The sequence below is a fragment of the Paroedura picta genome, chromosome 8, assembly GCF_049243985.1.
Source record: "Paroedura picta isolate Pp20150507F chromosome 8, Ppicta_v3.0, whole genome shotgun sequence".
In the NCBI taxonomy this organism is placed as follows: domain Eukaryota; kingdom Metazoa; phylum Chordata; class Lepidosauria; order Squamata; family Gekkonidae; genus Paroedura; species Paroedura picta.
In genome coordinates, this window is record NC_135376.1 from 77,800,517 (window position 1) to 77,822,765 (window position 22,249).

The following is a 22,249-nucleotide window of genomic DNA, read 5'->3' on the forward strand; positions in this document are numbered from 1 at the left end:
CATATAGAAGACCAGTGTTAGAAGAGATGATCATGTATCAGGGAACGCCTGAAGAACTGTGCCGAGAATCGTTGGTATGTAACAGTAAGAAGTGGCTGCCTTGCATGTCTATATGCAAGATGACTTGGGGATTCCAGTGCTCAAAACTGGAAGACTTGGACCCAAGTGGCCAGAGAATCTTTAGAATGATCTTGGAGTAGCCAGTACTTCTTACATCGTTTAAACAGCCTCTAAATACTTTTTGTTGTTGTAAAAACAGAGATTATGAGATGAGATTACATCTCATAAGAACAAGAGAATTCCAAAATGTCTTTGAACAAATCCCTGGCTTTTCGACATTTGAAAAGTGAAAAGTTTATTTAGCTCTTATTTCCTTAAATAGGCAACTGCGAGATAAAATTGCTAGCAATATTTGCACTTCTATAGTAGTGTTTGAATTAGGGAGGTGAGATTTCGAAAAATGTTAATGCTGTGGAGAAAATGGCAGCTTCTTATTTCAAAGTCAGTGATTGAAAATTGAGAAGAAATGAAAATGGTTGCGGTACATTCTTAACATCTGGCTTGTTCCTTTAAGAATCCTGCTGCTAGCTTAAGAGGAACCAAGACCAGCTCTCATGTTCTAGTTATTTGGGAGAAAAGAGGATGTATGAATATATATTTTTTTAATCTATATAACAATAGGACAAAAAGTTGTACCATTTGATTATATTTCTGAAATTAAAAATCAAAAAATATCTTTATCTTAACACAACAATACAAATCTGCCCAAATGTCAATGGATAGAATGGCAAGTACTATATCCTAATGTACCTAAGGATAGATTAAAGTTGGGAAAACCAGAAAAAATAAATTGATAACAAGCCATCAACACTTGCAAACAAATGGAAGATTTTAACCTCAATTAAGAAGCAATGTGCAGTAAACATTATGTCATGTTTGAATCTGGCAGCTCCTTAGAGCTCATACTCTGAAAGTCTACTTGGTTTATTTTTATTTTTCTTCTTTTGCCCTCGATCGCTCCCAGCATTAGGCTCTTCTCCAGGGAGTCCTTCCTTCTCATGAGGTGGCCAAATTATTTGAGTTTCATCTTTAGGATCTTGCCTTCTAAGGAACAGTCCTTAGGAGCAGTCCTTAGGAGCAGTGCAACCTTGGCCTCAACCAAATGCCTGGTGGAAGAGTGCCTTTCTTCCTTTATATTGTCAGGCTTCCATCCCTACTTCCTCCTCCTCTGTCTGATTTTTAGGAGGAAGTGAGTCTTTCTCCCCATTATTATTATTAATCCATTTCTGTACCGCCCCTCCACTTAGGGGCTTGGGGTGATCCTCACAGAGCCATGTCCTCACAGAGCTTATTTAGTTCCGTACTGTGCCACATTTTGCTCCTGAGCCGTAAGTTGCTGGCCTTTTGAGAGCGAAAAACGGGCTTGAAGTCTCTCAGCAAGTTTCATGACCACTCAGGGTTGTGACTGGGAAGATGCGGTTGCAGCTCTAGCACCGTGGAGACAACTCGCTCTTAGTCCCTGGGTCCGTTACCACAGAATTGCACTTTGAAGAGCCCATGAGAGTGCAGAAGACAGAAGCCAATGAAGTGTCTGCTCTACAGGATCCAAGTTCCAATCGCCATTGGGATAGTCAAGCATTCTTTAAAACGGAGCATGCTTGCAAGAGTGCCGCAGTGCTGGTGATCAAGTTTGTTGCAAGGGCTTTGCCCTTGAAAACATCTCTAGGATGGTAAGTATTCACCCTGTAAGTATTCAGCCTGTTAAGTTTTGTGCTCTTCTCTTCCTGTAGATAACAAAGAAAATGAAGAAGGCCATGAATGATGTGGTTTCTGCTTTGTCTTTTCTGGACACTGGAAAGCCATATGTCCGAATGCTGCCTGCCCAAGGCCTGAGTCAGCCAGAAGTATTAGAGAAGCTGAAAGATTACAGCTCAGTGGGTATGTCTGAGAGAGTGCTGGCTTCATAACTGTGTTCAAATAGTCAGTTTCATGAGTACCATTTGCCTGTGCAGGGAAAGCCCTGGTATTACATGACTGACATTATCTGACATCCCTCCTTGTTTTTAAATAGTTTCCCTTTGATCCCAAAGAGAAAGAGACAATGGTTGTGGTAGATCAAGAAAGCCTTGCTGGAGTTTCATAATAATGGTGGAAGGCACCGAATTCTACGTATATGTGGAAATCTTACGTTGGTTTGTGAGTTTTGTAGCTCAGCCTGACATAAGAGGAATAACTAGCTACTTTTACTTTATTATTATTGTGCATATAGAAGAAGAATTGGTTTTTATACCCTGCTTTTTCTCTACCAGAAAGACTTCAAAAAATTTAAATTTACTTAATGTAAAGGTTAAAAACAAAAACCCAGGGTTAAGTGTTGCTTACTGAACCTGGGTTCAGCGATCTAGACCTTTAGTTTCTGTAATAGCAAAAAAGAAAAAACCTTATTGCTTATTTGGCAAAATTTGCCAAATGCCTACACAAGATTTGAGAGAGTTCAAGATCTTGTCTGTTTTGATTAAGATGCATTTGGGTTGCAGTTTGAAAATGGCAGAATGTCAACTTCTGTAGTGATTGCAAAGCAAAAGGATAAACTTCAGAATTGATCAGTAAAGTGTTGTTAAATAAGATGAATGCCTACCTGTTTTTGTCTCACTGCTTCCAGGAACGCTGCGCTGGGAAGATGGCAGGGTTTCAGGGACGGTTTACAGTGGTGAAGACAGACTGACTAAACTGCTAGTGAAGGTAATCCAGTGCGCATTTAAGGTTATTGAATGTGTGTGCATTTAAAAATGGATGCCACTCGACTCAAAAGTTATTCTGGATTTTGTCCTGTAAGATAGTTACTAAAAAATCCCCCCCCCCCCCACGTTCTTCAGGTGATGAAGACAAAACTTTGGAGAAGTGCAGGTATGGAAAAGTATTGGTGAAATAGCTGCAGAGTAAAATAGATTTGCGCAAGATGTGTTGGGCAGAACATTGCTGTCGGTACCCTGGAAAAAGACCTGAACATATTTCAACACTTGCACCAGAAAGGAATGTATTTATTGGCTGTGTCCTGCTGTGTCTTTATTGCAGTCAACGATAACATGAGGCACCAGTTGTATCATCCTACTTAATAGGACTGTCTTGAGAAGCCATGCGAATTCATTTTGGTACTGCAGGGAAGGAAACTAGCTGTGCCAGTCTTGAGTTTCTGTAGGCAGCTCTCCTGTGGTGCCTGCTGTCCACTTAGGGTTCAGCTTAGCTTGTAAATGTTCAAGCTACATCTGTGACAAGTGGAAAGGACTCAGGTTGGTCTCTTCCCTCCCATTGGCCTAATCCAGCCTTTCTCAACTTTCTTTTACCATTGAGAAACCCACAAAACAGTCTTCAGGCTTCGAGAAACCCCAGAAGTGGCACCATCATGCAGAAGATGGTTGGGAAGCACAGCTGTGTACATGCCCACCCGGGGCCCCTCCCCTTTCCACCCCCACCAGGGTCCCCCATCATTTGGGGGTGGGGAATGGGTTGACATGACCATATATGGTTGTATCACCTGATAAATATTGAACACATTTTAAAAAAATTAACTCACACCCATTTAGGGCTGTCAAAAAACCTTAGGGTTTCTTGAGAAAGCCTGCCCTAAACACAATAATGACTACTTAGGATGGGGAAACATAAGATGGACTTTCACCCATTTTTCTGTTCTACAGAGATACTGTGCACTTAATTCAAAAGGCAATTCAGTAGATCAGTTCTGCTAGATTAATACACCTCCTGCTCTGTGGAATGCTAAACCTGGCCCTAGAAATGTGGGAACGGAGCACCTTGTTTCTCTCTTTGTGGCTGACTGAATAATTGCTTAAAACTTCCTGCATCCAGGTTTTCACGCTCCCTTAGAGACAGTGGGTGTTTTGCTTCTTTTGTCAGGTAGGCACTTTCCACTCCCTGCCTCTTAAATGAAAGCCAGCCAGCTGTGTTTTGTTACTTAAGGGGAATTGAGAACAACAACACCTTCCATAATTTATGTAACATATGCTTCCTAACAGGCCAGCGATCTTAGTAGCAAGGTTATGCCACCAAAGTACAATGTATTTTTGGCACGTTAGTGTACATATTTGGTTTGGTTTTGTCCTGCCTTCCTCAAGAAAAAACAAGTGGGGGTATCCTCAGTCTTGTGTTTGAGGGGGGCAGTGGCATTTTGATGTTTCTTACAGGTTTCCTGATGTTGCTGCTTTCCATTAGCTAGGCTGTTTTGCACTCACTAGACTCCCGTACTAGTTCAGACCAGACATGGACGGTCAGATGGTCCTGTCCCTCTTTGCATGAAGAGGGATATTTACAGTACTATCTCACTGAGATCGCGTTGAAGAAATGAGAAGCGTTAGTTGAGAGGTGGCTGCAGAAACAGCTTAATGATTTAGGAAGTGGTGTAGATCAGGGGTAGTCAACCCGTGGTCCTCCAGATGTCCATGGACTACAATTCCCATGAGCCCCTGCCAGCGTTTGCTGGCAGGGGCCCATGGGAATTGTAGTCCATGGACATCTGGAGGACCACAGGTTGACTACCCCTGGTGTAGATCACAGCGGGGGTTTGTAGCCCATCTGGAGAGGAACTGGAGAATTCCAAGTCTGGCTGTGCCACACAACTAGCCCCTGACTGGCTCTTCTGTGGTCTTTTGCTGACTGTGTCCCACCTCAACAGACTAGGAGTAAAACCAGTCTCAAGACACAGTGGCCTGCATATGAACTGTGATGGAGAGATAGTCTTTGAAGCTAAAGATGGCACCCAAAATAGTGACCGTTGTCGGTGCATGTTTCTATGGGTGAAATCTGCTTTTTAAATTAATAATAACAATAATGATAGAGAGGAGCACCTGGACTTTTACTTAACACAGATGAATTCATAAGATTGCTTTTCAGCATCTTCTTTAAGCTTGCGATCTATGTAAGCCACAGTTGTATGTACAGCATATACAGCATGCCAGAGAAGCAGAATTATACAACTTGAGCCAATTTGTATTATTTAATTGTATTTTGCATAATTTTGCAGTGATTATTCTGTAGGACATGCTGATTGGGACTGGGGGAAAGACAGGGAAACTATTCATCGACGTTCTGCCTCCAGCCACCGGCCGCTTTATTCGATTACTCTTCTAGCTTCTGGGATTCCAGCATGCATTACTCACCGTCAGGAGTATCTTTTAGCTGTACATTCTAGACATCTTGGCTTAATGACTGCAGAGGTTCTCAGACAACTGAATTTCGTCCCCAGTATCATTCCCCGTCTTTCTTTGTCTCTTTGCGGTGTGCCCCAGTGCTGCCTCGCACCTCTTTTTTCACCTTTTATTCAGTCGATCAACTGTCGGTGTTTTCCACGAGGTTTATGATTTCTTCTAAGTATTTGCTCACTGCACACTGAGCAAGAGGATGTGAGACTGGGAGAGTGTGTGCCTGCACTGTGCCACTGCATCTTCCCCACTGCGATGCTCTTCTGAACTGAAACGGGTGTGGAGGGGTGGGCATCAGTATACCAAATCTAAGACTTGACGTGCTTCTTTTTTGCTTCCTAGAGCATCGAAATTCAAGGTGGAAAGCTTATCTGTGCACTTGAAAGCCCTGCCCAAGGGTTTCCCATTACACAGGGGTACATTTCACCTTGGAGTCACCTTGAATTCCGGTTCTCAGGGGCATGCTGGGAGAAGGTGACACTGGGAGAGTACATGGCTGAATGCCATGAAGCAGAAACTGTTGATTTGTATGAGTGAAGATGGATGTTCTTACTAGGGACCTAGCCAAGCTGGTAAAATATTTCTTATTTCTAGGTGCCTGGGATTTTCCCTGTCCTGTCTCAAAATGTGGCATAACTGCCCTCCAATAAAATCCTCTTAAGAACTATGGAGAAAAAGCCTTATATTGAGAAGCTGGTGAGCAGGCATGTGGCTATTGTTTGTTTAGGGTATGTCTTCACCAGCCTTCCCTCATCTCCATATGTTTTCTTTTCTTTCATTGCAAGAAGGGGGGTGGGTCTGGCCATATTTATGGGTCCTTCTGTTTTAGTTCCCACCCACATTTGCAGGGCCGGTCTGCACCATCTCTGTGTTCTTGCGTGGCGTTTCCAAACAAAATTTAACTTCCGAGAGAGATGTAAATCCCCTGGGTCCTCTCTCAAGTCTCTGTGCTTTCTGAAACATGCTGGTGTATTCTTATGGAGGCAAAATAAGCACACATGCTCGGCTAAACCTCCCCCACCCTTGTCAAAGGCACTTTCTGGGAGCTTGTTGGAATGGAATCTAGATGGAACCAGAGTTTTCTTTTAAAAATTAGGTATGGTTGATATTTACCCCATATCAATGTAAGAGAAAAAAGGTGAAAATATATGCAAGATGTTTGTTTATACTCCAGGCACAGAATTATACAGTGCTTGTATCCGAGTCTGTCATGACAGCTGATGTTGAATCAGAAACTTTTTTTGGACTTTATCCATCTGTAGGAATGAATAAAGTAGCACTACTTAATGGTTAACATCCACCTAAAGTAGCTGTTGCATTGGTGGGTTCATTTTAAATGCAAAGTGCTTGGGATGCACAGTGCTTCCTGTTTTTCATGTTCCTTTATTTATTCAGATTTATTCATATTTATTCATATTTTTATACCGCCTTCCCCGAAGGCTCAGAGCGGCTTACATTTAATCCAGTATCCAACCCACCAGTCTCTTCTTCTTTCTCTCCCCCACCCAACAATCTTCTCCCCTTTGTTTAGGACAGCCTTTCTCACCTTTTCTTTTTTTTATTACCATTGAGAAACACCTGAAACATTCTTCAGCCTTTGAGAAACCCCAGAAGTTGTGTGATTGTGCAGAATAGTGCAGCCCATAATTGGCTATTTTGGAAGGAAGGGTAGATGGGTCAACATGGCCATATATGGTCCTGTCACCCAATAAATGTTTAACAAATTTAAATAATATATTAAAGTTAATTTTTGGTTGATGCCAGATTTAAGATCTACCCCCCCCCCCAGGCTACACTGTATCATTGAGCGAACCCTCCCTGGTGGTTGGCTGTGGGGGGGGGGATTTTTACGCTGCCTTGTGGTTGGGGTTATGTTTGGTTTCATGGGGGTAAGGGTTTTAATAGGTTTTATCTCTGATGTAACCTGCCTCGAGTCGCTTGAGAGAGGCGGCCTAAAAATTGAATTAATTCATTAATTACTCCTGTCCGTTCAGGAAACCCCTCCAGGGCTGTCAAGAAACCCCCAGGTTTTCACAAAACCCTGGTTGGGAAAGCCTGAGTTAGGATCATATTTTTGATGGGAGGGTGGTTTTATTTCTTATTCACTTTATACTTGTTTGGAGTTTATTACGACCCATTTATTACGACCCATAAAATGGGTTGGCTCCAGTAATTCCCTCTGTGGACTTGGGAGTTGAACTACCTCGGGGCGTGGTCATGACCTGCTGGATCTGAAAAGGAAAGGGAGGATATGTTGTGTGTAGAGTCACTGTTAAAGAATCATAGAATCATAGAATCATAAAGTTGGAAGGGGCCATACTGGCCATCTAGTCCAACCCCCTGCTCAACGCAGGATCAGCCCAAAGAAGTATCCAGATGATGCATAAAAGATGATAGTATCAAGATTAGGACATAACTAGGTATTGTGCTGTAATATGTGACAGTATTACAGCTTAACACACATACACACACAGTTTCTTAAAAGCCGCTTTGGAATGAGGAAGGGGGTGTTTAATCCTCTGTTGCACAGTGCCATGATAGCCCCCCTCTCACCCCAACCAGGATTCCAGGACATGCTCACAATAGCAAACATGTGCATGGAGAAGAAGATTGTGCTGTACAGTTGCAATAAACTCATGTTGATCTCCAGCCAAGGAGCATTGAAGGCAAAAGATGCACAGAGGTGGTCTTCCTGTTGCATAGCAACCCCAGCTTTCCTGAATAGCCTCCTATTTAAGTACTGACTGTGGCCTACCCTGTTTATCTCTCCTTTCTTCCTCATGAGCCCTTGTGCGATGGAAGAGCTGCCCAAGTTGGGGGAAGACTCCTTAGGAGGAATATCCTTTCCCCTGCTTATGTTACCAAAATTTGGAATAAGGAAGCATTAGTCAGAGAAAAGATGAAATATGTATTCGAAAAATCTGCTACATGGCCATTTTAAATTGCACTCTCATGACATCGCTCTTCTATTTTTCTTTCTATTAAAAAAAGAGAGGTTTGCATATAATATTTACATAAATCCTCCTACACCTGTTTTGTACAGTTCTGTGCTGGCAAATGGTGAACAGAATTTGGAAATAGGTGTGTGGACTAAAGGCAAGTAGTTTTGTGCACTAAAACACATCATTAAGATGTCAGCTGTGTGTGTACACTGTGCTTATTTCTTCCCCCCACCCCAATTTCCCTGAGTGTGCTGCAAGTCAGTGGAAACTACTCATGTCAATGCAGTTTGTGCCCCAGTGTGTGACAGCCATCTTTGAAGAAGAGTTAGTTCTTATATGCCGCTTTTCTCTACCTGAAGGAGGCTCAAAGAGGCTTACAGTCGCCTTCCCATTCCTCTCCCCACAACAGACACCTTGTGAGGTGGGTGAGGCTGAGAGAGCCCTGATATCACTGCTCGGTCAGAACAGCTTTATCAGTGCCGTGGCGAGCCCAAGGCCACCCAGCTGGCTGCATGTGGGGGAGCGCAGAATCGAACCCAGCTCACCAGATTAGAAGCTGCCGCTCCTAACCACTACACCAAGCTGGCTTTGTAAAATGCTTCCCCACCCACCCCCTTTTAAAGTTACCATGCTTCTTGTCAGGAAACCATTAATGTTTCTTTTTTTTTTTTAATCTCATGAAATGGGGAGCTCAATGAGGAAAGAAACAAATATATATATTTACATTTCAAAAAAGTGTATCTGCTGCTTCTCCGGTCAGTTCTTTAGAATGTAACCAGAGAACAGAAAGATTTCTGGTGCAAAACATAACTGCAGTTATCTGCGACATACAGATGTGGGCGCATAGCTTAACTGGAGTTATCTTTTTCCGGCCGCAAATCAAGGTTTAATCCAGGCTGAGGCTCCTTATGGGTAGATGAATGAGGGGGCTAATTTTAGTTAAGCCACAGCAGCGGAATTGCTACATCGTTGGTAATTGAAGTTAGTTTTTAACCAGCATTCCTTCCTGCAGGAAAGGAGAGGAAAGACGCACAAGTACATCGCTGAACTTGGTTCTTTGTACATGTAGGCTTCATATTGGCTTGATGTGACATCTGAACTCCCCCCCCCCCCGCTTCCCAGTTTTTTGTAGGAAATGAAGCTGTAAAGCAATAGCATTCATTGTATGGCTGGTGTGGTCAGGATTTTTGAAACTTTCCTAGGGAAATTCCATGGAATATCCTTGTCAATTTTCACCCAGTGAAATGTTCCTTGATGGACACAAAGATGGACAACTTTTCTCTGCAACAAGAAACATTTGAATAGTTCAGCCTAATCACTATTTGGGATGTGTGTGTGTGTGTGTATGTGTGTGGAGTGATTTTATTAATGTTTCTGGTGTGATCACACTCTAGCTCAAATGTGCTGTTTTTTCTTCCTGAAGGTTCATGAAGAATTTGCCTGGAGCAACCCTCTTCATCCAGATGTATTCCCAGGCGTGAGGAAAATGGAAGCAGAAATAGTCAGAATGACTTGTACACTCTTCCATGGTGGGCCCAATTCTTGTGGCGCAGTAAGTAAAGCCATCTCCTGAGGTTCCCAGCATAGCTTTGTTTCTTAATCTCTTTACTGGCTGCAATGATAATATTTTCCTCTCCACATTGAAGGCCAGTTTTTCAATGACTTACTTGCAAAACACCCTAGGAAGGCTCTTTCGCCAGCTGAATTGGCACCTACAAATGGGTTTACATTGTGCCAAGGTCGCTATTGGCACTGCCTTTGGAGCAATATGCCCTTGATCTTTCCCAAAACTGCTAGCACACTGATTCTGTGTTGCTTCGTCTTTTTGTAAGTAGGAGGGCAGAATGCAAATCTTAAAAATAAACAGATGGCAAACCCATTTGCTATCATGGGTACCTTATGCAGGAGTACATAGGTTGCAGGAGTATATTGCTTGCTTGCTGCCAGGCCCCATGGGTGTGTGTGTATGTGTGGGGGGGGAGTGCAGAGAAAAACCCCTGTGGGCGAACTGAAGAGCCAGTGGTGCAGCACTGGGCAGATATTCCCGCATTACCTGGAGGGGGGAGCCCTATTCTCAGCCTCCTCCTGCTGCCAATATAGAAGTGTATTGATTGCTCAGCCAGGCTGAGAGCTGCTGGTAATTGGCATTCATAAAAGCAGTCGTCGTCCTGTATGTAGCATGAAGTTACGTAATCGTAAGTACTTCCTTAGTTTGCAGTTTCTACCGAAATAGAATATCCAAGCATTGTGTATGTTTGGTGACGAAAATCTGCCAAAGAATTGCCTTGTTAGTCATTTAGGTCAGGGGTAGTCAACCTGTGGTCCTCCAGATGTTCATGGACTACAATTCCCATAAGCCCCTGCCAGCGTTTGCTGGCAGGGGCTCATGGGAATTGTAGTCCATGAACATCTGGAGGACTACAGGTTGACTACCCCTGATTTAGGTTACACGGGCCAGATTTGTTTTGAAGTTGGACCACTTTGTAGAAAGGTTTCTGAAATTCTGGAAATATCGGCATTCTCTATGGACTGTTACCAACAAGGGGGGAAAATGGAGCTCTTAGATCCTCTTCTGCACAGTTCTCAAGACAGTCTTCTGTCCCTGAGATGCAGCTGCCATTTCTCCACCTGGACGAACAACACATAAAACCTTGCTGCCCTGCAAACCTCCAAAGCAAGAAGGGCCAGGAAGTCAGCAGTTGCCTCTGTGCTCCATCCCGTGCCAGCTAAGCCTAAGTGCAAGAGTGTCAACAGCACAGAGCAAGACAGCTCTCAGACAGGAGCATAAGGAAGGCCGTAGCAGTGCAGTCCTATGTGAAGTCATGCTAATCTAGGCCCCTGATTTCATTGGGGTTAGGCTGGAATAACTGCGTAGACTTCAGCTGTGAGTGTTGCAGGTCATCGTGGAATGTGCTTACAAGGTTGTCAGCGGAGGAAGGCCCGAGGGAACCGCTGGGTGATTCCAACTCTTTGCAATTTCCTTAAATTGCCCTTGCCTGTTTGCCCCCGATCTCTAGCAACCTGGAGGGAAGCAGCAGCCCATGCAGAGGAGAACTTTGAAAGCCTCTGTTAACCGTTAAAAGGACTTGGCGATAAGGTTGGAGGTCAGTAGACTTTGCTATGTGCAGCTAGTGCGGCATGTGGCTGGAGATGAAGTGTGAGATAAGGTTTCTCGCTCCACGGGGCCCTGCAATGAGGACACACCAACTCGGAGCTTGCCAGCAGCTGTCCTTTATAACAATTTTATCTCTGTTGCCTGGCATTATGTTTTATGGCACACACAGGCCGGTCCGACAGTCACATTTATGACAGTTCCATGCCTCGTAACAAATGAGTTTGATGCTTCTGGGGTGGATTTCATATTGCCATCTCTTCCTCTGTATCAGTGGTTCTCAACCTTCCTAATGCCGCGGCCCTTTAATACAGTTCCTCATGTTGTGGTGACCCCCAACCATAAACTTATGCAAGTGTTCTCTCACAGAAATGAAACCAAAATTGACCAATGGCGTGAAGATCCATTGTTCATGATTGTATATAATTTCCCCTCCCCCTGGGGGTTTCTCAGTACCATTCTGCCTCTTGTCCCACCATACCAATCTCGCTCTTTCCCGCTGCTCCAGACAGATGAACGCTCTATCTTGAGGCTGTTGTGAGGATGGTGCCCACCCAGCCAAGCTGCTTGTCCTGCCACAACCCCTGTGAAAGGGTCGTTCGACCTCCAAAAGGAGTCCTGACTCCCACTGCTCTATATTAGGCTGAGAACCACTGCTCTATATTATTCTGTCTTCCTCCTGCTGGTACTTCTTTCATGTAGCTAAAACGTGTGTGGGCCAATTGCTCAGTGTCCTACTCCTGTTCTTTCATATCACACCAAGTGGCTGCCTTGTTTCTGTTTGAATCATTCGGCCTGCTCTTAAACTCGATGTGCTCCAAGGCCATTCTCACAGGCTAATGCACAAAAATGGAAAAGCATATAACTCCCACTCTCCTTTTCTAAGCATTCTAGTAGCAACCCAGCATCCACAATGGCTGTGATTAGTTCTGTGCCTTTCCTTGATGCCACGTGTACATTACATGTGAATGATTTCTGCCCGCTGGGTGGTGTGTTTTAAATCAGCGTCTGTTTCTAGAAAAGACCTGTCGAACCGTTGCAAAAACCCTTTGAGATCCCCCCCCCGACCCTTCCATCTCTAACCTGTTCCCCTTTCAACCTCACCCAAACACGTGACACATGTCGTGAATTCTGGCAGCTAGGGATCCACCAAACATCAAGGCCCAGTGAGTAAACATCTTCTAGCCCTTACTTCCCATTTAGGAAAACATGTTGACCTTAGTGCGTAAACACAACTGGAGGAAACTGCTTACTTGACAGCAGTAAAAAATATTGCTGTTGCATGGCTAAGAAACCCCTTGGTTTCTTATTGGCTCATAGTCTGTGCTCATTGTGCATTTTGAGGGCCTTTTCGCACGGGGATCTTTGTTGCAAATTGTTTGCGGAATGAAAAATCGCCATTTAAAATAGTGGAATTCGTCGTTATGCATACCTGCCTTTGTAGTGGAATCAGTTGCGTTTTTTAGCGTTTCCCACAGGCTTCCGGTCTCGGCAGAAATCGCTAGAAAGGAAGCGCTATTGCCAAGCTCGTCCCGCCCCTGGCCGTCAAGCAGCCAATGGGCAGCCGTTAGCATGCTCCCAAACAGCCCCTTTCCCTTTAAGAAAGGTTTTAAAAAAAAAAAACAGACCCATAGCAACGAATCTATGTAGATTCGTTGCTACGGAGAGACCCATCCAGCTGCCTAATGTGAGCTGTCGTTTGATTGTATGATTGTTTGCACGCTGCCTCGAGTGATAAAAAAAAATCCCCCCCCCCCTTCTCACGGGCCCGGTTTTCGGCTGAATTTATGTGTAAAAAATAAAGGGACTTTATTTCAGCAAACGGGCTTTTAAGTGGTTTGTGCTTAGTGACTAAAGGTGAAGGACTGAAGCCAGGGAAGCCTCTAAACAGAAAGAGGCTCGCCGGTGCGTTTATCCCCGCTCGCTCGGAGAAAAAAAAATGGCGATTGCTTCGCTGGAAGTTTGGAGGAGAGAGCCAGGGGGAGGGACTTTGAAGAACCAGCAACAATGGTAACGCACAGGTCTTTAGCGCTACTGTTGCAGATTGGTTGCAGGAGTGTATCGCTATCCGGAGGGTGAATCCACTTTTCTGGATTCCCCTGAAAGCGCCACAACGAAGCGCTTTTTGCTGATTGGTTTCAGGATTGTTGCAGATTGTCTACGACGTCGTGGGTTATGGCAAATTAGTAGCGTTTTCAATTAGCAACCATTGTGCTATTTTGAAGCCGTGCGAAATGGCCCTGAGAGTCGATCTCTCAAACCTACAGAAGAAGAGCTGTTTTTATACCACACTTTTCAGTACTCCCAAACACCTCTTCCTACAACAGGCACCCTGTGAGGTAGGGGAGGCTGAGAGAGCCCTGAGAGAACTGTGACTGGCCCAAGGTCACCCAGATGGCTGCATGTGGAGGAAGAACGGGGAATCAAACCTGGTTCTCCAGATTAGAGGCCACTGCTCTTAACCACACTGGCTCTCTAAGTGTAAGACTATTCGTTTTTTCTGTTCACTCTGGAAAGGGAAGGGGAAACCCAAGAGTTGCATACATTGAGCCTGTTGCAAAGGTAAATTCAGCCCAAGCCAAAGGACTTGCTGGGCTTCTGTTCCAAGGAGCACATGGGGCACGGGGCTCCCAGATCTTTGCTAAGCAGAAATGCTTGATCACCCACTGGTGCAGCTTGAGAGCAGCATGTGAATTGCAGTCCTCAGACTCACACGTGCTTGTTTTCAAACATGTATGTGTAGCACACACGCACCCCAATTTCGTGTGTGTGGGTTTATAGAGCTTTGCATTCCCGCCCCTCCCCCAGCTGCTGCCATTGCATTATTGCATTATCCTTAGTTGTGTTATTGAAATGAAACAAAATGTTGAGATTTCACAGAGCCATCTTTGTGTCCCGCAGACAAACTTTCCAAGGAAGTAACTAAGTTTCTTCGAAACTTAGGATGCTGTTTTGTTGTGGAATAAGTTGAAATGTAGTCAGCCTGGCAGGAACACGTGATAAAGTGTTTGTTTCTTATGAAAGATCCTTTTATCTGTATGAAAAATAACCACTGCTAAAGGTATACAATTGTCCAGAGGAATCGAGATTCATTGCAGCTATGAACGAAGAATCAGAACGATAAAGCAAGTTTTGTGCTGTAGCATCCATTTATTTCCTTGAATATTGTTTTTCCCTTGAAGCCAAACAAAAAAAGTTTTTATGCTGTCAAGAACTGGCTTGTGCTTTGATTCAGTGGATATCCATGATGGTCTGAAGTAGCAGGACACAATCTGAGTCCAGTGACACCTTTAAGCCCAACAAGACTGTGAGTGGGTGGGCAGGAAGGGATGTGCCCGTCTTTGTCTCTTGTGGCCCTTCCTTACATACCCAGGGAATGGCTGATCGCCACTGTGGGATGGTAGGTGAATTCCCTGCAGGCCAGGCTGAACCCTGGAGATTTTCGGTGGAGGGATCACTTAGGCATGAAATTGGGGTAGGCAGGTAGTTGGGAGTTCATGCATTGTGCGAGGTTGGACTAGATGATCCTTAAAGTCCCTTCCAACTCTATGATTCTAAGATTTTATTCAAAGTGTGAGCTTTCATGTGCATGCATACTTCCTCAGGCAGCGTGCCTGAACATGAAAGCCCTCACCTTGAATAAAACCCTGTTGGGCTTAAGGGTGCCATTGGATTTTGTTCTGGATTGCGCTTTGTAGCTGACATAAGACCAGCATTCCAAAACAAGCGCTGTCTGTCCGGTTTCTGCTTGTTGCCTGCCGAAGCCTCCTTCTGTTGTTAGTTGGAGGAAGTGGAGAGGAAGAATGTCTGAAGAGGCTGTCAGCTGTTGTTGCTGAATCATATGCAAAGGCCAGGGGAAGTGTCTTGTGACCGTGATTCACACTGTAACAAGGGGGAGATTGCAGTCTCTGCTGGAAGAAGGCAGACAAACAATACTGTGGGGTCAAGTCTGAGGGCAGAGGTTTCAGCAGGCGATGGGAGTATCATGCGCTGAGGTTCTGCAGTTCTTATGGTTTGCAGCTGGACCCAGTAGTTGCTCAGTGTTTACACGGTGGAGAAAAGCAAGGGGTTCAGGGGAACCCTTCAATGGGCAAACATTTGCTTAGATTCTCATGGGCCCTTTTTGCTGCTTAAAAAAAGTCTTGCGCTTTCAAACACAGCTGGCCTGTAAGACTCCTTTGCTCTGTTAAACCTGAAGTTCCTTCTGGAACCGGCCACTGAAACTCAGCTCACAATCGAGTGCTGTGTAACCCTGTGCTACTGCTTGGTTATGTGATGATCCAAATGTAAGCGTGTGTTGAATTCTTTTTTAATAGGTGACCTCTGGTGGGACAGAGAGCATCTTGATGGCCTGTAAAGTCTACAGGGACATGGCTCATGAAAAAGGAATCACGCACCCAGAAATGTATGCTTCTCTTTCTCTTTTTTCCTTAAAAAAGAAAGTGTTAACCCCCCACCCCCATTCTCAGTTGGGGGGCAAGTTACCTTTATCAGCCACCTCTCCCATCCAGTTATTACTTAGTTAAGCTTTCAAATGTAACCCAGATGTATATTGTGGGAAGCAGGTTCAAAAGCCATTTTGAAACCTTTTGAGTTAGAACATTCTGATTAAAGTACAGCTCTGTACATTCTAGCAGGGCTGCTTGCATACCTTCTGGGCTCTGCATCTGCTGGACAGAGTTTTGCCTCTGCTAGCCTCATCTTGTCAGATCTTGGAAACTAGACAGGGTCGGCCTTGGCTAGATTTGCATGGGAGGCCTCCAAGGATACCAGGGTCATAACGCAGAGGCAGGCAATGGCAAACCACCTCTGCATGCTTCTTGCCCTGAAAGCCCTATGGCAGGGGTGGCTGAACTGTGGCTAGCCAGATGCCCCTGGACTACAATTACCATGAGCCCCTGCCAGCAGTCCTCATAAGTCAGCAGTGACCTGATGGCACTTTCTACCACGGCAGATGATATACTCCCTGCCTGCCACAAGGATAGATTCAAGTGGGCAGCCGCGTTGGTCTGAAGTAGCACAACAAAAATAGAGTCCGGCAGCACCTTTAAGACTGACGAAGAGTGCTTGCACTCGAAAGCTCGCGCCCTGAATAAATCTTTGTTGGTCTTAAAGGTGCCACTGGACTCTGATTTCACAGCCTGCAGTTTCTTCCTCTTGTGAAGTAGGTGGGTATTGTTTGAAGTAGGAGACCTTAATGTGAAAGAGAGTCAATGTTTTGAATATTTTCAGGATGCTGTCCCTTCTGGTATTTTAACACTCTGCAAAGCAGGTATGGAAAGTAGGCAGAGATTAAAACTCCCACCAGTGCCATCTACTGGATACCTCATAAATTGCATGTTTTTGCCTTTTGTTTTTGCCTTCAAGTCACAGCTGACTGATGGCAACCCCATTGGATTTTCAAGGCAAGAGATGCTCAGAGTTGGGTTGCCATTGCCTGCCTCTTCCTTGATATTCCTTGCTTGTCTCCCATCCAGTAATTAACTAGGGCTGACCCTGCTTAGCTTCTGAAATTTGACGAGATCAGCCTAGGCTGGGCTATCCAGGTCAGGCTGTTTTGCATCAGCTTGGTTTAAATACTCGGCAGAATTATGGAAGGAGGCAGACCAAAGGCAGAGTTGAGGGGATGCTGCTCAGAGGTCTGTACACCTGTGAATAAGACCCTCTAGGCCAGCATCACGTGATGGTGGCACTTGAGGCAACGAAAGGTCTTTCCCGTCGCCTGTTTAACTGGAGATGCCCAGGGCTGAGCTCAGGACCTTTTGCACTGTAAAGTGTTTATTCTGCCACTTAGCCCTTGGTCTTCTCTACTATTTCTGAGCAAAAAAACTCAATACAGAGTAGCAAATTCAGAGAGCTTTAGATTCGGAGATTCATGCATATCCTACAGGACTTTGGAGTGATTTTAACCAGTCTGCTAACATCAGCCCCTTCGTGCAGCTAGTGGGAAACTCACCTGCTTTTCATACCCTCTCCCTCTCTGTTTTCTGTATGCAAAATCTTTGCTGAGCGTGTAGAATAAGTTTGTAGGCTGCAACGACCTAGCAATGCTGCAGCAGGGGTTGTGAGTTGTATCTTTGCATGTGGGTACAATTTAAACACCCCAAATCCAAACTCCCACCGAGTTTAAAAACTGTCCATTTGATAAAGATGTATCCAAAGCCCCATTTTCCTGTCTCCCTCCCCCCCCCAGTGGGGGCAGTAAGGTGAGCATGGAGGCTTGTGACCATCTGCAGACCCTTGCTGAGGAGTGTCGTTTCCGTTTCTGCCTTTCAGCCTGGCTCCAGTGAGCGCCCACGCGGCGTTTGACAAAGCTGCTCATTACTTCGGGATGAAGATGGTGCACATTCCGTTGACCGAGAACATGCAAGTAGACGTGAAGGTATCGCTCTGGTCTTTCCAGACATTGATTATATGTTCTCAGCATTGCTCCGCTAGTTGTTAGGTCTGGGTTGAAAGATTCTAATTCAGGGGTAGTCAAACTGCGGCCCTCCAGATGTCCATGGACTACAATTCCCATGAGCCAGTGCCAGCGAATGCTGGCAGGGGCTCATGGGAATTGTAGTCCATGGACATCTGGAGGGCCGCAGTTTGACTACCCCTGAATTAAAATGACTTGGAATGAAGAATAAGCTTTTGAAATTCTTGAAATTTTGAGGACGTTGAGTAGCTAATAATTTCCTATTTGTGCCCCCTTCCCTCCCCAGGCAATGAAGAGAGCCATTTCCAGAAACACAGCGATGCTCGTCTGCTCCACTCCCCAGTTCCCTCATGGGATCGTAGACCCAGTTGAGGAGGTGGCAGAGGTAATAGCACTTCCCTGCAGTTTCCACACGCAATTGCTGTAGCTCTCCAGTGAAAGCGGAACGTAAATACAGTCCTTGCAGTCCGGGAGATTGCATTCCTACAGGATTACTGCTGCGGGTTGTAGGAGGGAGCGTTGTTAAGCATGCATGGTTCAACCTGCCCCCTTGTAGATAGAAAAGTCCTTTTTCATGCTCAGGTCTATTGGCCAGGAGCACACCAAGCACTTGCAAAAACTGGCCTGATTTTGATGTAGCTGAACGCTGCTTCGCTTCCAGTTGTGAGTGGTTTGATATCCCAATTTTGTGGGCTTGCAACACTGCCACTGTTCATGTAGGCAAGGACTCAAGTTTGCACAGACGCACTGCCAGAATGATGCCACTCAGCCGTGGAGCAACACTTGGACGATAAACCATGTCCCTGTTTGCTCTCTCCTGGATTGTTGTTAGATGATGCAGGCTTTGAAGCAAGGGGTTGATATTTTGATGAGCCACTTGGACAGCCTGGTAACCCGAATTTGGTGAAGCCACATTATGTCCTTGGCTGCCAACGAAGGCCAGGGATACTACAAGGAGGAAGGTGACCTCTTCCTCTCTTGCCTGGGTTGGAGTTGCAACTTAATGGCACCTTCTCATGATCTTTAACTACAGTTTTATTCTGGAAATTGTTACTTTAAACCAGCCTCCTTCCAATGTGGGACCATGGAGGTACCACTGGTATATTTTTCAGGCTTCGAGGAACCAGGAAGTGATGTCAGCTGGCCACGCCTCCCTGCCATGCCCCAAGAAGTGAGAGGAGCCTTGGGTGGCAGATGCTTAAAGGGCTGGCCCCCCTCCCCTTCCCACTCCCCCAGGCACATCATTGACCACTTTGGAAGGGGGTGGATCACCCTGCCCAAATAATGGGTAGATTAAAAAAGAATTAAAAATCCTTTTTTCTTTGACAGGATGGGCATGTTCTCTCCAGCTGCCGTTTTGAAAACTCCCACACCATGGTACATTGAGGGACCTTCCTGGAGAGGCAGGATAAATCCCCCACCCCTAAAAAAAACACTAAATAAAATAAAATTATTCAGTGGCTGCAAGGAATGTCAGTGAACGTTGGGATACACAAACTAATCAACTGACTAGGCTTGTTCATTCATATGTACTGCTTAGGTAGGAAGGAAGAGTATCAAAATTCAGTGTTGGAGATGGGAGCAAATGGGATTTTGGCAATGGAGCCAGACAGGGGGCTCTGGGGAAAACAGCATGTCACTTCAGAAGGGATTCATTGTGGGTGAAGTTGACCAGGAAACAAGCCTTGGTTGATGGAGTCTCCGGAAGCCTCCTGCTTGAAATTCGAGTTGTTTTCCCTTCTAACTCCAGCAAAGCCAGCTAGCAGCAGGCCGCAATCAAAGTTGGGACCACGCACATTCAGATCTTTGTGGAGAATATTTAGAGTGTTTTGAGTGCATGACCTAATTGGTACCGTTTTGCTTTTAAATTTTCATATAGCTCGCACTGAAATACGATATTCCCTTACATGTGGATGCCTGCCTAGGAGGGTTTCTCATTGTCTTCATGGAGAAGGCAGGTTTTCCTTTGAAACATCGGTTTGACTTCCGAGTGAAAGGCGTCACCAGCATCTCTGCAGATACCCACAAAGTGAGTGAAAATAAGTTTGGCATGAACTGGATCAGACATTCTAGCTCCTGTTTGGAAGCAGCGCTAGAATTCTAGGGCATTAGAGAGCCAGCGTGGTGCAGTGGTTAAGAGTAGGGCTGTGCGGTTCGGCTGAATTCCACACCTGCGTGGTTGTGCCCGCTGTCACACCGCTGCTGACACCGCCCTCCCCCCCCACGGCGCGGCGCTTGCTGCGCCCGGAGGGAACGGCCGCCAAAGTGGCTGAATCGCACAAACCTAGTTAAGAGTGGCAGCCTCTAAGCTGGAGAGCTGGGTTTGATTCCCTGCTCCTCCACATGCAGCCAACTTGGTGAACTTGGGCTAGTCACAGTCCTGTTAGAGCTGTTCTCACAGAGCAATTCTCTCAGCCTCACCTGCCTTCACAGGGTGTCTGTTTTGGGGAGAGGAAGGCAATTGTAAGCCACTTTGAGATCCTTTTGGGTAATGAAAAAGAAGGTATAAAACCCAACTTTTCTTCTTCCTAATGTGAACTCTTTATGGTATAAGAGGAGGTTACACTGTTAGTTCCCATTGGCTGAAACTCAAATGTCTTAAGATATTTTTCAGCCCTAAAATTGGGTTCTTGAAAACAAATTTCATTAAAATCCATTGGAATGTCATCTTAAGATTTTGATGCAAAGCTGGCATACTGCGTGTACTAAAATTTCTGTGTAATTAAAAATGAAACAAAAAACAACAACCCAAACAACCCAAAGACATGAACACCAAATATATGACTTCTGAATCTAGGTTGTTTGATGCTGGGAACACATGTGAAGCTTGATCTTTAAGCACATCGGTATATAAAAGGTAAAGGTATCCCCTGTGCAAGCACCGAGTCATGTCTGACCCTTGGGGTGACGCCCTCTAGCGTTTTCATGGCAGACTCAATACGGGGTGGTTTGCCAGTGCCTTCCCCAGTCATTACCGTTTACCCCCCAGCAAGCTGGGTACTCATTTTACCGACCTCGGAAGGATGGAAGGCTGAGTCAACCTTGAGCCGGCTGCTGGGATTGAACTCCCAACCTTATGGGCAGAAAGCTTCAGACAGCATATCGCTGCCTTACCACTCTGCGCCACAAGAGGCTCTTCATCGGTATATACATATATACATCGGTATATACATACACTTTATATTATGAAAGAGAAATTTTGTTGGCGTGAATCCCACGTATGGTCTGTAGGAAGGTCTCAATTTATGTGCCCCTGTGCTCCTGCAGTCTCTTTGGACTCCTGAATGCCTGGGGTCACAGAGCCTGTACGGAAGAAAAGCCACACAGGTTGTAAGGCTACAGTGAAGATGGGAAAGCAGGTGACATCATTTAATCTATTCATATGAAGTCAGTTTTCGCAGGGTCTGTAAGGACTGCAGGAGCAGACCAGGATATGGGAATACCCTGTGTACCAAGAACACTTGGTTGGACCCAAGCCGTTATTTCATAAAGAAGAAGAAGAGTTGGTTCTTATATGCCTCTTTTCTCTACTTGAAGGAGTCTGAAGGCAGCTTACAGTCGCCTTCCCTTTCCTCTCCCCACAACAGACACTCTGTGAGGGAGGTGAGGCTGAGAGAGCCCTGATATTACTGCTCGGTCAGAACAGCTTTATCAGTGCTGTGGCCAGCCCAAGGTCACCCAGCTGGCTGCATGTGGAGGGGCGGGGAATCAAAGTCTGCTCGCCAGATTAGGCATCACCAGCATCTCTGCTTGCCAGGCTCCTAACCACTACACCAAGCTGGCTCTCTAAAGGTCTGCCTGGGGCATTAAGGCATTTGTCTGGAAGTTTTATGTCAGCTGTATTGCAATTTGAACTTGTTGTTCTCTTCCCAGTATGCCTATGCCCCGAAGGGCTCCTCGGTGATAATGTACCGTGAGAAGAAATATCGGTACTACCAGTTTTTTGTGGCAACTGACTGGCAAGGAGGGATCTACGCCTCCCCTGTCATGGCTGGCTCCAGGTCTGGTGGCATCATTGCAGGTTGCTGGGCAACCATGATGCACATTGGAGAAGATGGCTATGTGGAAGCCACGAGGAAGATCATTTCAACAGCACGGTTCATCGAATCAGAGTATGTAGGCGGCTTCAAGGACCCCCCCCCCCCTCATTTCACTTCTCCCCTCCTCACAAAGACAGGCAGTGTTTCATCTCTTTTGTTTTGTAGCTGTTTGGCTTTAGGACCCAGATACTGTCAATGTCACAAACAAGTGTTATTGTCGGCTAAGCTATATTCCTATCGGCCATGAAACCATCGGATTGGAAGGGAGAAAGGCCCTCCCCTTCCTCCACTCACAGGCTGAGAGAAATGGTCTTTTCCTTCCCTCTTTGGCTCCCCCCCCCTATCATTCTCTTGGGTTTTTATAGCTTTCATAGCTTGATGACTTGTTTACCACCCATCTAGTCACTCAAGAGCGGCTGCTGGCAGTGGTGCTCTCTGTGGAGAGAAGGACCTCCATTTGCGTTCAGCGTTGTTGTAAATCATGGAGGCAAGAAGAGACTTTTTACTTTTCTTTAGGTAAA

At 45.4% G+C, this 22,249-nt stretch overlaps 1 protein-coding gene across 1 annotated transcript in view; it reads left to right on the top strand.

Moving 5' to 3' along the window:
• Positions 1–22,249, top strand: part of SGPL1 (sphingosine-1-phosphate lyase 1) — a 51,795-nt gene that overhangs the window by 24,827 nt on the left and 4,719 nt on the right. The window contains exons 4-11 of the mRNA XM_077350500.1: positions 1,791–1,938; positions 2,663–2,742; positions 9,579–9,707; positions 15,584–15,672; positions 17,544–17,649; positions 17,975–18,073; positions 19,568–19,717; positions 21,562–21,800. Coding sequence (XP_077206615.1) covers positions 1,791–1,938; positions 2,663–2,742; positions 9,579–9,707; positions 15,584–15,672; positions 17,544–17,649; positions 17,975–18,073; positions 19,568–19,717; positions 21,562–21,800 — 1,040 coding nt within the window. The remainder of the gene's footprint in view (positions 1–1,790; positions 1,939–2,662; positions 2,743–9,578; positions 9,708–15,583; positions 15,673–17,543; positions 17,650–17,974; positions 18,074–19,567; positions 19,718–21,561; positions 21,801–22,249) is intronic.